The sequence below is a fragment of the Ctenocephalides felis genome, unplaced genomic scaffold, assembly GCF_003426905.1.
Source record: "Ctenocephalides felis isolate EL2017-DRISC unplaced genomic scaffold, ASM342690v1 CF-g0.4_SCAFFOLD_01170, whole genome shotgun sequence".
Lineage (NCBI taxonomy): Eukaryota > Metazoa > Arthropoda > Insecta > Siphonaptera > Pulicidae > Ctenocephalides > Ctenocephalides felis.
In genome coordinates, this window is record NW_020537324.1 from 54,793,781 (window position 1) to 54,808,376 (window position 14,596).

General features: G+C 29.7%; 2 protein-coding genes across 7 annotated transcripts; one reads left to right on the forward strand and one right to left on the reverse strand.

Annotated features, from left to right (window-relative positions):
* On the reverse strand, positions 1-3,016 carry LOC113368451 (cyclic AMP response element-binding protein B-like). 6 transcript variants are annotated; one of them, XM_026609997.1, is made up of 6 exons: positions 2,594-3,016; positions 2,046-2,141; positions 1,581-1,709; positions 1,311-1,506; positions 516-641; positions 1-443 (listed from the first exon to the last, which is right to left on the reverse strand). In XM_026609997.1, the coding sequence occupies exons 2-6, from the start codon at positions 2,133-2,135 to the stop codon at positions 217-219; spliced, it is 768 nt and encodes a 255-aa protein (XP_026465782.1). In that variant the 5' UTR covers positions 2,136-2,141; positions 2,594-3,016; the 3' UTR covers positions 1-216. The 6 variants fall into 6 exon arrangements, with proteins under 6 accessions (XP_026465782.1, XP_026465781.1, XP_026465784.1 ...); XM_026609996.1 differs by having other exon boundaries at positions 1-446; XM_026609999.1 differs by having other exon boundaries at positions 1-410; positions 1,299-1,506.
* A 5,297-nt stretch (positions 3,017-8,313) lies between these two features.
* On the forward strand, positions 8,314-11,942 carry LOC113365824 (actin-3-like). The gene is made up of 4 exons (XM_026607367.1): positions 8,314-8,439; positions 9,065-9,352; positions 11,062-11,388; positions 11,553-11,942. The coding sequence occupies exons 1-4, from the start codon at positions 8,314-8,316 to the stop codon at positions 11,940-11,942; spliced, it is 1,131 nt and encodes a 376-aa protein (XP_026463152.1).
* Positions 11,943-14,596: the final 2,654 nt, after the last annotated feature.

Genomic DNA, 14,596 nt, shown 5'->3' on the forward strand with positions numbered 1-14,596 from the left:
CTTTAATAATTAACTGTCATTCGTGTTGTTATACATTATGTAATAAAACTTGATTACTTGCCTGATACTTCTCTCCTCGCTGAGTATTTTACAGAGTCAACCAAATATGCTCACAAATTTCTAAATATATAGCAATGATCAGCAAAGCCTTGCACAATTTCATGCTATGAAGGCAAAGGTTCTCAAGGGTACTAATTCTCATATGCTATACTAAATTCACTCTGCTTTTTGTTGACAATATAATTCCTTTAGAGATTTTAATTCATCAATTAAAGTTTTATTTTGGTTCTCAAGTACCGCAACACGATTCTCTAGACATTTTATATATTCCTTCTTTTTCCTTCGGCATTCTCTGGCCGCTTCTCTGTTTTTAAGCAATCTCATTTCCCTTTTACGATTTTGATCCTCTCCTAAAACAGATCCACTTAAAGTACCACTTTGTGCTACTGGAAAATAACAAGCACTTTTAACACTGAAAATTAAAAATGCATGTATCATATTTTAACAGCACTCACCTGGGACAAAGAACTGACCATCCTGTCCTGATGTGTATTGTACAATTGTAGCTCCAGTACCTCCTTGCATTGTGAGTAATGGTGAATCTTGACCACTAGATATTTGTAATGCTCCTGCAGGTATCACTGCAAATAATTTAATGATATGTGAAAATGATAAATCAAAAATTAAATAAATTGATAAATAAATAAAAGAACATTATGTCATATTATGCAGTTCTTTCTTAAATTTAACCCTTTAACTAAGAGCATCGCCTACAGGCGACATGAGTGCAGAAGGGTTGACATAAAGCGGGTTGACTCTTACTTTAAGATTGATTACTCCAAGTTAAATTATTGAGAATTCCACTTTGTTTTTGTTATTTTTAGTTCTATAGAAGTGTAATTTTTATATTCAAATATTTTTTTTATTAATAATAATTAGAAAATCTTTAAATATGTTGCCATACACTGCCATATCTGAAGGGTTAAAAGCAACAAAAGTATAATAAGTAAAATAAAATAAACACTTATTTTTTTCAAACAATTCACCATGTCGATTATCTTAAAATTGAGAAACTTCTACAGAAACATAAAGCTTTAATTTTAGTTTTAAAGTTTAAGGTGAGCCTAACAGTAGGCCTTACACCCCTTCTGAATAAATAATATTGAATGTTTGATTTTTTAATAATAATTGCATATTTATTTGATCAGTTATTAATTTAGTCACTATATTATCAAAAAGTTTTAATAATGCATTAAACTGAAAAATTATATCACTGAAAACAATATAAAAAGTAGTACATCGATATGTACCAGCTATCTCACCGCCTCCCAAGTCATTCAGAATTTTTCGATAACTTGGCCTTCTGGTTAACAAATCTCGACGTTTTTTGGGACTTTCTTCATCACTAAATTCACTATTATCATCACTATTAGATTCAGCCATATGCATTGGAGTTGTCATAAGAGTGGTAGGCTCTGGTTTTATTTGTAAAGTTTGCAAACTACCCTGCAGATATTAAATAATTTTAATAATCAAATAAACAAGCAGTATGAAAAATGAAAATCTTATTAATATAGTACCTGTGTCGTATGTATAACTGAGTTTGTAGGTTTACTAAGAAGAATAACATTTCCTTTTGAAATTTGCATTGGAATATTCGTAGCAGATTGGATCACTGACTGCTGAGTGGGTTGAATTACAGATTGCACCTGCAAGCAGAATGATATTGATAATATATTTTATAAAAAATTAAGGAAATTGATATTCGAAATTGAAGTTTCATAACACCAAATTCATTATATCATTATAAAAAGCCTCACAAGTAAAACATACTAAAATAATAATAATATAATCACAATAATAATAATATAATTAAAACAAGAAAACAATTTTAATTTGAAAAACTTAACGATATGTATATATCGTTATACATATATAGATTCATACATATATTTATATTTTTATATACATGATTAAGTGTTTGTAAGGCATTACTTAATGATATTATAAATCAAATTGTGATGCTATGAGTCTTAGATGTTTACCAAATACTGCTGTACCTGTTCTGGAGCAGGTGGTGGGCCTAAAGGATCCAGCGAAGGTGGTGCCCCATTCTCCTCCACCAGTCCCTCCATTTCGCCCTAGTAAACATATTCATCATTAACACACTAACCTAAAACTTGTGAACACTAATTCCATGAAATATGAAAAATTATCATAGTTGTAAGTCAACTTAATTATATGGCTTCTGAATTTGTTTAATTACACGTTGCACTAAGAATAAACAAAAAAATGTTACGCAAACATTATAACGACGCAAAAATAAAAGCAAACTGACAGTCAGTAAAGGTACATCTTCAAGATGTTAAGTTGATTTCAACAATGTTGTAGATTCCTGAATATTATTGTTATGATTATCGATGACGCCATTCATAGAATTTATTTATTGTCCACTGCACTTGTACACAAATAACAGTTGCCAAATGTAACATGTTTGTAAATTGATGATTCAATTTCGAGTATAACCCTATTGAAAGGGATCGGAATCGATGTTATTAATCTGTATGTTGGTCTTCGTTTGATAAGTACTTACCCACTTACGTATTTATCGTCACTACGTTTTGATATTCGGAATGGGTAAATACGTATGAGCCACGTCAAATTCACAAAATCGTCACTCACAGAGAATATACTTGTAAACTGCGCGTCACGGTAAGATGGCGGCGATCACAGTCACAGTCACAGAGTTGCGCGCGCACGCCCTCCCTAGTGGAAATGGGAAATACTTTTCCATGCAAATTTCAATCGTATACAAAATACATTTTAGCTCTACAATCCATTAATTTTCTTCATTCATATTTGCGAAAATCACTGTTGCATCATACTCTAAAATCCTTTTATTATGAGTGCGAACCTTATTATAATTTTCTACGCATTATACTGAATTGTCAAATATATCTACTAAATTTATTTGTTGCACATGTTTCTGATATGTATCTGGCCAGCTTATAGTTAATTCTTCAAGTAACATATATGCACTAGTAAGAATGATTCACTACTACGCACGTATTACGTCATCTGCATTTGCGTCATGCAATGACGTCATCGCTATGTTTCTATAAACATCTAATTTGCATTGGCAATGATTGATTAAGAGAAAATATAAGGCATAGCCTTAAATTATGTGTTTTTATAAGTTTTTAGATGTTTTTAACTTCCCGTATGGTAAGTTATTGTAATCGTCCAAGAATAGAAATTGATTTTTTTTGCTTATTTTTCGAAAAGAAGAGAAAAGGAAAGAAGAAAAAATACTATTCTTATATCTATATCTATAGATACAATTTTTCGTCCACGTTTTCGGGCGCTTCGATTAACCGATTTGAATAATTCAAATAGTGGTGCCTTAAAACAAATTGCTGGAATTTTCCGTACCTAAATAAACAAAACTTAATAAATCGGATTTAAAATAAAGGACATTTATAAGAATAATTATATAAACTGAATTGCTAAGTTTAAATTTAAATAAAATTATTTATATAAGTGAGTTTCAAAACTTACGCTAAAATCCGAATTATATTTAAAAAAAAAATTGAAAAAAAAAAATTTAATATTTTTTTTTTGTGCCAAAGCAATTGTTTCGTCAACACAAGCAGATTTTTTTTTAATCATTCAAATCGAATGTATAGTTCGCTCAAAAACTGCAATTCTTGCACAATTAGCTTCGTATCTCCGAAACGGCTAGATCTGCCTTTGCCAAAAACTAATCACCACTTCTCCCTATTTTTACAAATTGAATGTGTTTTGGATCTTTCGAATCAGATGTTCCGTTCTCTCACTTTTTTGCACTCTGCTCGATATCTCCGAAACGACTGGCTCTGCCTTTGCCAAAAACTGACCAGCACATCTCGGTTCATCTCAAACATTCAAATCGGTTCATCCGTGCGCCCGAAAACGTGGATAAAACACACACATCTATTTTTTTCTGAGGTAAGGCAAAATGCTCAGAAACCTTTAAAACGTGTGAAACAATGCAAAAATTTTCGGACGATACAATAACATACTCTACGGGAACTTAAAAATCATTCGATTTCTACTGTTGGGGAGATGTGCTGATTAGTTTTTGGCAAAGACAGGCCCAGGCATTTCGTAGATACGTTCAAAGAGTACACAAAATAGAAATCGAGCCTTTGAGAGTTTGGAGCATCCGATTTGAATGATTCAAATGTAATAATCTACTAGAAAACATTCGATATTATACACCACTAGTTAAATTTGTAATTATATGATTATATATATTTATTGCAAAATATAAATTTGCTAAATAAAAAAGAAAAGTGGGGGGTGAGAAAACTTATGAAGAAGTGGAATCTAGAAATCATTCGATAAGCAGACGGCAGAAAGTAAAAAATATAAATCCAAATAGGATGCATCGAAAATTAAATAACTCAAACAGGAAACGGAGGAATCGAAGGCAAAACTCATGAACCAATCGTACAAGGGAGTTTTGGAACATCATCATAATCAGATATGTAACACATACAAATTATGTTTGAGAAGCCAAATAAGATGTAATGGACAGATAGGAAGAACAGGAAAACCTACAAACCAGAAGACGACTATGGCACAAGAAAATTCTCCGGTTTTGGAAAAATATATTGAGAAATAATATAATAATAAGAGATAAGTAAAGCACCACGTGAGGATAAAGAAAGCCAGTGGACTGAGCCACGGAATGTCCGAATACATTTTTGAATGTGCCAATGACTATTCCTTATAATTAGAAGAAACTTAGAATGAATAAGATTTGGTTTCAGAAAAGTTAGACGCCACAGATACTATGATAATATTGAGAATAACGCTGCAGAAATATTTGGATATTAGCGAGGCATCTGCGATTGCTTCATAGTTTGCTGAAAGTTTTTAACACATCAACTAGAATAGGTTTATAGCCTATAAACCTGCCTCCAATGCACCAATAAATTATAGGTACATTGAAAGCATCGATTAGCAAAATCGCAGACTGATCCAAAATTTGTGCAAGGGGCAGACGGTGAAGGTTTTGTCGTATTAAAGCCATACTAATAGCGTTGAAAATCGGAGAGGGTTGCGGCAATGACACTGCAATTTCTGGATTGGTGGACGAAGAAGAATCAGCATAAAGTGAGCAGACCTTGAAAACCAAAAGCAAATTTTAAAGGATGATGGATAGAATCATCTGATAAGGATTCAATCAAAACCGGAGAACATTCATGAAGAGAGATATCTGTAGGAAATTAGAAATCGGCGAATGTAGATCATTTCATATATGTATTAATGTATTTGAGTAAAGAATAACCAAACAGATAAAACCATGTTTTACCAATTTTTTTGATAGACATTATTTTGGCTGGCACATAAGTAATATGTTAGAAAAAGGTTAAAATAAAATAAAATTAAATAAATATAAAGCTATATATATTTATGAATATATTATAAAAATTCATAAAATTGGGCCTAGTTCTTAGAACCTGGGACTTCGAATTATAGGTTCCGCTTCGGTCAGCTTGATGTCGAAAAGCAGTGACATCAGTTTTCACTTAACAACATATAGATAGCAATAAGATTCCAGGTAAAAACAGCCTTTCCATCATTGCTGCTTCAATAACAAAATCATCAGCATTACAAAAATCATAATATAGAACGATTGTACCCTATAATTAAAATTCTTTAGAGAAACTAAGTGTAAGTGGCTTGGGAAATACATGGTGATGTCCAAGGAGTGCGGCCACTATTCGAAACTTTAATAAACTAAATCACTTCTCGTAGGCCTATAATATTTGGAATGAACGTTTATATTTAGACCATAAACTCATTACTAAGCAGAGTTTCATTAAAATTGCCAAAAACATAATTTTAGCAATTAATTACGATGACACGACCCAGAGCTCTTACAAAAACCAATCCAATGATTTCCAAGCAATTTGGGTATCAAGTTATCGATAAATTTAATATGGAACAAACCATAACAACTAACAGATCTTCTACTCCCCAACTCTAGTCTATATTAGCATGTACCTTTTTTGTTGAAATAACACCCTTCCTTAATGACTATTTCTTGAAGTAAAGTATCTAACAAAGTTGTCTAGTAAATATCTAACAATCGTCAATTTATTGAATTATTCTATAGAAAATTGAAATGGTAGTGAATGTTCATTTTTGGCTGCTCTACTTAATCCCATTTCACTAAAATATTTTATATAGAGATATCAAATAATTCAGTAAACCCAGAAACCATGGCAAAAAATCATAAATATAATTTAAAGTAATTAAAATTGTATGTAATCAACAGACCATGTAACTGCAACTAGAGTGAAAATTGTATGAATTATGTATAAAAATATTAAAAAATTTCTCTGCAATAGTAACAGTAAGCATTGATCTACAATCCGCATTTTTATCGATTTTTGACGGTTAATTAATTGAAAATTAACGTTTAAATATTAATTACTGAATATTGTTATATTAATTTATTATATATATTATATTATGTATTAAAAACCAATATGATTTAATTGTGAAATGTATTGATGATGAAAAGCGATTGTTTTATCCACTGAAAATGTTAATCTTGGAAGATCTTGTGCAATTTTTCAAATTAATTAATAAGTAATCGTATTGAATTTAAGCAAGTTGTGTAAACTTTCCGATTAGTGTATATATAATTGACTTAATTAATGAGAAATTAGCATTTTTTATAAATGTTACGATAGAATCAATCAATCAGCAACTTTTATAAATGTTACGATAAATGTTACGATAACTTTTATAAATTTTGCTGAATTTTTATATTGAAAATACATTTCATAGACCTATAATATTTTTGGAACAAAAAAATCTCAATTTTATTCAACTATTAATTACAAAAACAAGCGGTCCGATCAAACTTTACCAAAAAGTAATGAGCTAAATTTCCTTGAAAATATCTTTCCACCAGTTTTTGAATTTTCAAAATCGATTCAGGATTAGAACATGAATTTGCCACTTTTCTACTTATCTTAAAGAAACGGCTAGACCAAACCTTGCGAAAAATTTATAAATGCAAGATCTGATTGAGTTTCATCGAAAAAGCTTTTAAATGTTTGAAATTGGTATCAAACAAATCAGAATTCCTATTGCAAAGATAATATTAAAGTATCCTGATCAATCAAAATTAAATAATAAAAATGATCTTAATATTTTAAATGAAAATAATTTTATAATATTCTACATCAACTGGAACAACAACTTTAAACCATATTTGAACAACCCTTTTTCTCTTTCGCTGTTGTAAGATATTGATTCTAGACCATATAATGTTACAATATATAGCAGAAAATATATTAAACTATCCCAACTAATTAAACTTTAATTGAAATAAAATAATTTCAGAATATTCCATCCAAAATTTACAACTACCATATTTGAACTACCGTTTTTTTCCTTCCGTTGGTCTAAACGCGAAGGCATCAAATTCAAGCCATAAACTATCAAAATCGATAGCAAAAAAATACATTAAATTGTCCTAATTAATTAAAATATTATTAGAATGTATGAGAAATTTGAATTGTAAATGAACTTATTTGCTAGCAACGATGAACTTCAAATCTTCCGATGCGTTAAGACGTGCCATTCTGCCTTCCTTGGTCATATATATAACGCGAAAGTAATGTCGAGTACTTATCATTCAGATTTCATCAGTCCATCAGTACATAGCAATAGGTGTAAAAAATAATAAAATACTGTAATACCAGGATAAATTGGTTTAACAGAAAAATATAGTGACATAGTGATTGTGTTAAGTGTGCAAAGTGGTTTTGATAGTTTTATACAGGAGTACCCCAAGGTTTGTTTATAGGAACAATGCATGATATGAAGGATTAATACAACTATTCCAGGATATGCTTTCTGTCCTTAAGATAAATACTTTCACCTTGAATAAGGCGATATATGATAAACAACATATGGCTCTTTTTGTGTTTCTTCTGAAACTTTACAGTTATCGGTATAAAGATGCAATATTCGCAAAATAGTTGATTTTAAAGTTTATAGGATAAAGAATATAGTGAATTTATATCAATCAACTAATGTCAATTACATTTCAAACTAAAGAGTTTCAACAACACCGGTTTAATTAAAAGTTCCAAAATTATTGCTCTTGTAGTATTTTTCAACATTTATCATATGGAATTCTTGAAAAGTATAATTATTTATGTGATTTTACCAGAAAATGATCTGAATAAACGAAATTTACCTCCAACCAATCGTTTTTCTTAATATTTTAGCCCTATTTTCAAAATGTGTGACGATGATGTAGCAGCTTTAGTCGTTGACAATGGATCCGGCATGTGCAAAGCCGGATTTGCCGGAGACGATGCACCCAGGGCAGTTTTCCCATCGATTGTGGGAAGACCCAGATATCAGGTATACTATTACTGACCAATTATATAATTTTCTTTTAATATTTAGAATTTTTGTTGCTACAACTGCAATTATGTTCAACTAATTGTTATCATTAATAACCTTCCATAATTTTTAATTTTTCTTAATCAATATTATGTATTAATGAATTATTTATTTGCTTTTATGTTAAAAGTACGTTGCTCTACAATTATGACCCACTTTAAACTGTAAGGTGTGCCTAACCATCGAGACGGTTTTCCGCAAACAGTCTAATTAATAAATCACGAACATTTAGATTTACGGGAAACCTCACATCTTTCTTCTAGGGCTTAAGTATTTTCTTACCTATCCAATTATAAAACGGTTTATAATTGATATAATACTAATGGAATTCAAGAAAACCAGGACGCATTAACTATTACACTAATTTGTACTAATAATGAAAATGCAATATTTATCCAACAATTAATTAATTATGGTTTAATATTATTTGCTATTGAAAATTTTGTGTCTTATTTTCTATCAATGAAAGCAGTTATTTTTTTAGTTCAAACTGCGTCTCTATAATTTTGTCCAAATGTAAATCATATTTGTTATCAAATGTTTTTAAATTACACAAAATATAAAATGAAATTTATCTGTCTAGGGTATCATGGTCGGCATGGGCCAAAAGGACAGCTACGTGGGCGATGAAGCGCAAAGCAAAAGAGGTATCCTTACGGTAAAATATCCAATTGAACACGGAATTGTGAGCAACTGGGATGACATGGAAAAGATTTGGCATCATACCTTCTACAATGAACTTCGTATTGCACCAGAAGAGCACCCAGTATTGTTGACAGAAGCTCCATTGAATCCAAAAGTGAACCGTGAAAAGATGACGCAAATTATGTTCGAAACTTTCAACACTCCGGCTATGTATGTAGCTATACAGGTAAATAGAAAAGAAAAATTAATAATATTTTTATACATACTCGTTTTTATTTAAATCAATATAAAACTAAAGAATTTATCAGTATAAATAATCTAAAAAATTAAGCACAAATAAAAAAACTAACATATATGTAAGTTAGCTATTTACAAAGAAACGGCTTAGCTGATCGTCGCGCAATGAATGCATGTATACATTCACAATTTTCAAATTTAAATTTTTGTATATGAAGCTATCATTATTCACATTACTTAAAAAGTAGAAAACAAATTAAACACAATTCAAGGCATGTGCTAAAAATCTCCTGAACGATAATTTTACCACTTCGGTCTTCTGGATCATCTTTTAAGGGGGTCTCCTCATCAGTAGCTTACAAAAAAAGGGATTTTTCAGTATTTTTTTTGAACATGAAAACAACAAGAGAAACAAAAGATCTTTTGCATAGTTTTGAACACGTATTTATTCAACAAAATAAAATTTATTGTATGTCAAAATAAATAAAAATAGCTGATTTATAAACAATCTTGCGCAGCAGCTCGCGATTGACAACTCAAACTCCGTGCAAGGTACAGCCCGTAATTTTTATCTGAATCTAAAAATGGAAATACTTCTTTATTCTGCATATCATAGACTATTATGGTGGCTCAAAGTTGAAATTTAAACATTTTTAACATTTTTTTAAAAAAGTACTGTTTTTTTAGGGCTTTTTTAAGGAGTAATTGCGTTAACAACATTGTAAAATGAAAATTTTCAATACATGTTTTTAGTTCAATCTATGGACAATAAAATTATCTAAAAAACGGTGTCTTACTTGTATATGTAGCTTTTATGGTTCATTTTTAATCGTGCACGGAATTTTACAAAAATCGGTTTTCGGAAAATAAGCTTTGTTGCGCGGCTTGACTGGCGCTTGCCCCACGCGCGACTCTACTCGGACCTGTAAATCCTAAACTAGTTTGAGTTGGACTCTCAAACTTTGCAAGAATATTCTTAAATAATTAATCTAACGAGTGAAGCAAAAATAAAAAAATCGATTTTTTGAAACTGACTGATGAGGAGACCCCCTTAAGTAACCTTTGCATTTTTACATTAACAGAAATATCTTATGAGAAGTGCATAGTGCATGACTTTTCAATTTATAATAAAGGCTTCCCAAAGACTTAATTTGACAAAAATAAAGTTCATCTTTTCTATATACAATTTGTTCACGCCGTCACATATCAAATGTAGTACTCAAAAATGAATAGACTAGTTCACAAGGATGCTTATTTCTCTCAAAAACTGCTATTTTTGCACATTTAGCTTCGTATCTCCGAAACAGCTGGACCTGCCTTTGCCAAAATCTAATCACACTTCTCCACATCATTACGAATTGAATGATTTTTGAATCATTTAAATCTAATGCTAAACTAATCAGGACATCTCCCTATCAATTGGAATCGAATGTTTTTTGAACCAATTAAATCGGTTGAACCGCGCCTGAAAGCATGAACAAAAAATTGTATCCGTACATACATACACACACACACAGCTTAATATTTTCTAAGGTATGCCAAAATGTTCAGAAATCTTCAAAACGTGAAAAAATTTCAATTTCGATTTTGGGACGATTACAATAACTGACCCTACTGGAAATTAAAAAGTAACCCCGAACAAAAAAAGTATAAGTATGTAAAACCATAAGTAATATTTTAAAACAATTTTTATTACAGGCTGTCTTATCTCTGTACGCCTCTGGTCGTACAACCGGTGTCGTATTGGATTCAGGAGATGGTGTATCGCACACAGTACCAATTTATGAAGGCTACGCTTTGCCGCACGCAATTCTCCGATTGGATCTGGCCGGCCGTGATCTGACTGATTACCTGATGAAGGTACTCACAGAACGTGGATACACATTCACAACCACAGCAGAAAGAGAAATTGTGCGTGATGTTAAAGAAAAATTGTGCTACGTCGCCCTAGATTTCGAACAAGAGATGGCTACGGCGGCTAATTCCAGCTCGCTGGAGAAATCGTACGAACTTCCCGACGGACAGGTAATAATATTTAGATGAAACAAAAACATGGACATAGTACTAGACGAGCGCGCGTTTTTTAATTAAAAACATATTATGGTCGTAAATCAATTTCATTTTATACTTGGTTCAAAATATGAGACATAAGTATGATCAAATAAAACTTCACTGACCTTTCCCTACAGGTGATCAGCATCGGCAACGAACGATTCCGTTGTCCAGAAGCCCTTTTCCAACCTTCCTTTTTGGGGATGGAAGCTAGTGGAGTTCATGAAACTACATATAATTCCATAATGCGATGCGACGTCGATATCCGTAAAGATCTTTATGCAAATACTGTACTATCTGGAGGAACCACTATGTACCCAGGTATTGCAGATAGAATGCAAAAAGAAATCACCGCTTTGGCGCCATCTACAATGAAAATCAAAATAATCGCACCACCTGAGCGCAAATATTCAGTATGGATTGGTGGTTCCATTCTTGCTTCACTGTCGACCTTCCAGCAGATGTGGATTTCAAAACAAGAATATGAGGAATCGGGTCCCGCAATAGTCCATAGGAAATGTTTCTGAATACTGTGATGGTCATCTTTAGGCAATTCAAAGCAGTTGTACTAACAGTTTGTAGAGTGCCTAAATTTTCTGATATGTTTTGCAATCATGAGGCTACTAAAAAGGTTCAAATCTTTTTGGTTAGCTCATACTTCCATAATAATTCCGACTATACTTTAGAACAAAATATTTAGTTAGCTAGTCATACTTTTTTTATAAAAACGTGTATTTTCGGATTAAAACTATCATAATTATATAATTTAATAATTTAATTTTGAACATTTATAGTTTCTGTTATAAAACTGAAACTACTAATGTTGATCTAATTCAAAGGCCAATTGCACTAGCATTGAAGTCGCACTTAACCATTACACACAAAGAAAATTTAAAAACATCAAATACACGTTATTAAATTTAATCAAACTATAAACATAGAAATATGTGCGTTTAAATATACTTCTACTTCAAGCTTTGCTGTCTATAGTGTTCTTTATAGGCAAGTCCTTTCAGTACTTTTAAGTATTTATAAAAGGTTAATAGTACCACTCCAGTATCTTTGAGGGCATTTCCAATTAATAAATGCTCTTATTGTATAAAATATAATCTACAAAGTTATGTGAATATTTATAAAATATGTGTGTTATTTTCTGTTACAATAAATTATTTATTTACTAAATTATGTGTAATTATTCTGATATTTTCTCAGTTTGAATCTTATTCTTCAACATTAATTGGCTATTTTCAGTAAAATGTTCGAGTATTCATACACGTAGAAATACATATATGTACTAAAAAACATATATGCAAAAGTACGCATACAAATAAAACAAGTGAATTCTTATTAATCATTCTTTATTAATTACATATAATTTAGATCATTCTTTTATAAATCCGAGCTCAGGAAAATGATAATATAACTGATAATTCATAGTAAGAGCACATTCCAAGTATCATTTGATACCTATATTTACAAAGTATTTTAACAAAACATAAATTATAAGATAAATCTTTTAAAAGTCTTTAGATCTCATGTAAAACATGAATAAAAAGAACATATTTAGTAGTATGAAGTTTTTGTACTAGATTAATTTTTGAAACATTCAACGGAAGGCTCCTAATTTACAGTCTATGCAAAATGTAAGGATATCTAACTATTTTTACAAGTAGCCTTATTTAAAATGAGACCGTTCATAAATTCTTAGAATATATTCTAAAGTAACTTCTAAATTGATCACAAAACTATATGTTAGCTATATCCATAACTATTTTTTTATATAGATTTGCTTCTTTTGTATTTTCATATAATTAATTACATACATTTAATTTATGTATATACTTTTGCTATTGCAATCAAAAATTTTATGTGCTAAATTATTGTTATATCACATTCACATTACACATAATAAAAGATAATTAAAATTATGAAAAAATTCAATAGATAATCATACATATTTTTTGATCAGAAAATTTTTGATAAACAGTATCTAATTATTTTTATTTGATTTATTTAATAACTAAACAAACATGCAATTGTGCAATTTGTAGGTCAGTTGTTATATTATTGGTTGATAATCTATTTTGTATATAAATATTATATATATATATATATATATATATATAATATGTATATATATATAGATATGTATATATGTATATAATCAACATTATATTACATATATGTCTATACAAATAGTTACAACATATGCACTTATGTGTCATCATTAGATCATTTTAAATCTTATACATTTCTTATAATTCATAATCATTACATAAAATCGAAATTTATAAAAATGTACTTTGTAAGTTTTTCTTTAAAAAAAAACAGATTGTAATAAAATATAGAAAAACAGATTGAGATAAAGATTTATGTATAAACTAGATTTTCATAATACGTATGATTTCTGCAGGACATTTTACATACTTCTTATTGCTACATAGTTTACAAAATTTCAGTGTACACAGCACTTTGCAATCACTGATAACCAACATTAAATTTTATTATGTTACCTTTGGGCATATAGTTTAAAAATTGTCATATAAAAATATTGCTTTGAAAAGTTTATAATTGTGCCCAATTAGAAATTGCATTTATGCTCTACAACAATAATTAAATTTCTTGACTATAGACAAACGTGTACACTGATGTTAAAATGCCACTAGAACAATTAATAAAGAAGCCATGGAAATCATTAACTATCTGCTTGTATCTATGAATATTGCATAGAAAATTCCATTTTCAAACCGAATTGAAGTTTTTATTTACTTATACAACAAAAAGAAATCTTTGGAAATTGTAAAACAAAATCTTACAAGAAACATGTCAATTTTAATAAAAATTTGATTTCATTATATTTCATTAATAAATTAAATGCTATGATTTAAATATCAATTATAATTAATATTATATATGTAGGAGTGATCATTAATAACCCTTTTGAAATAAATTTAAATTTGGCTGGTATTTCTATTATCAATTTAACATATTTTCTTGTAGATATATACAGTATTTTAAAAAATAGTTTGTTCAATCAATATTTTATTAAATTACTTTAAATGATTGAAATATGATACATCAAAAGTTATTTTCTTAAAATATTTTTAAATTTATATTATACAATATTTAACAAATTTTAATAATATATTTTAACTATTCACATTATAAAAGATACCGATCA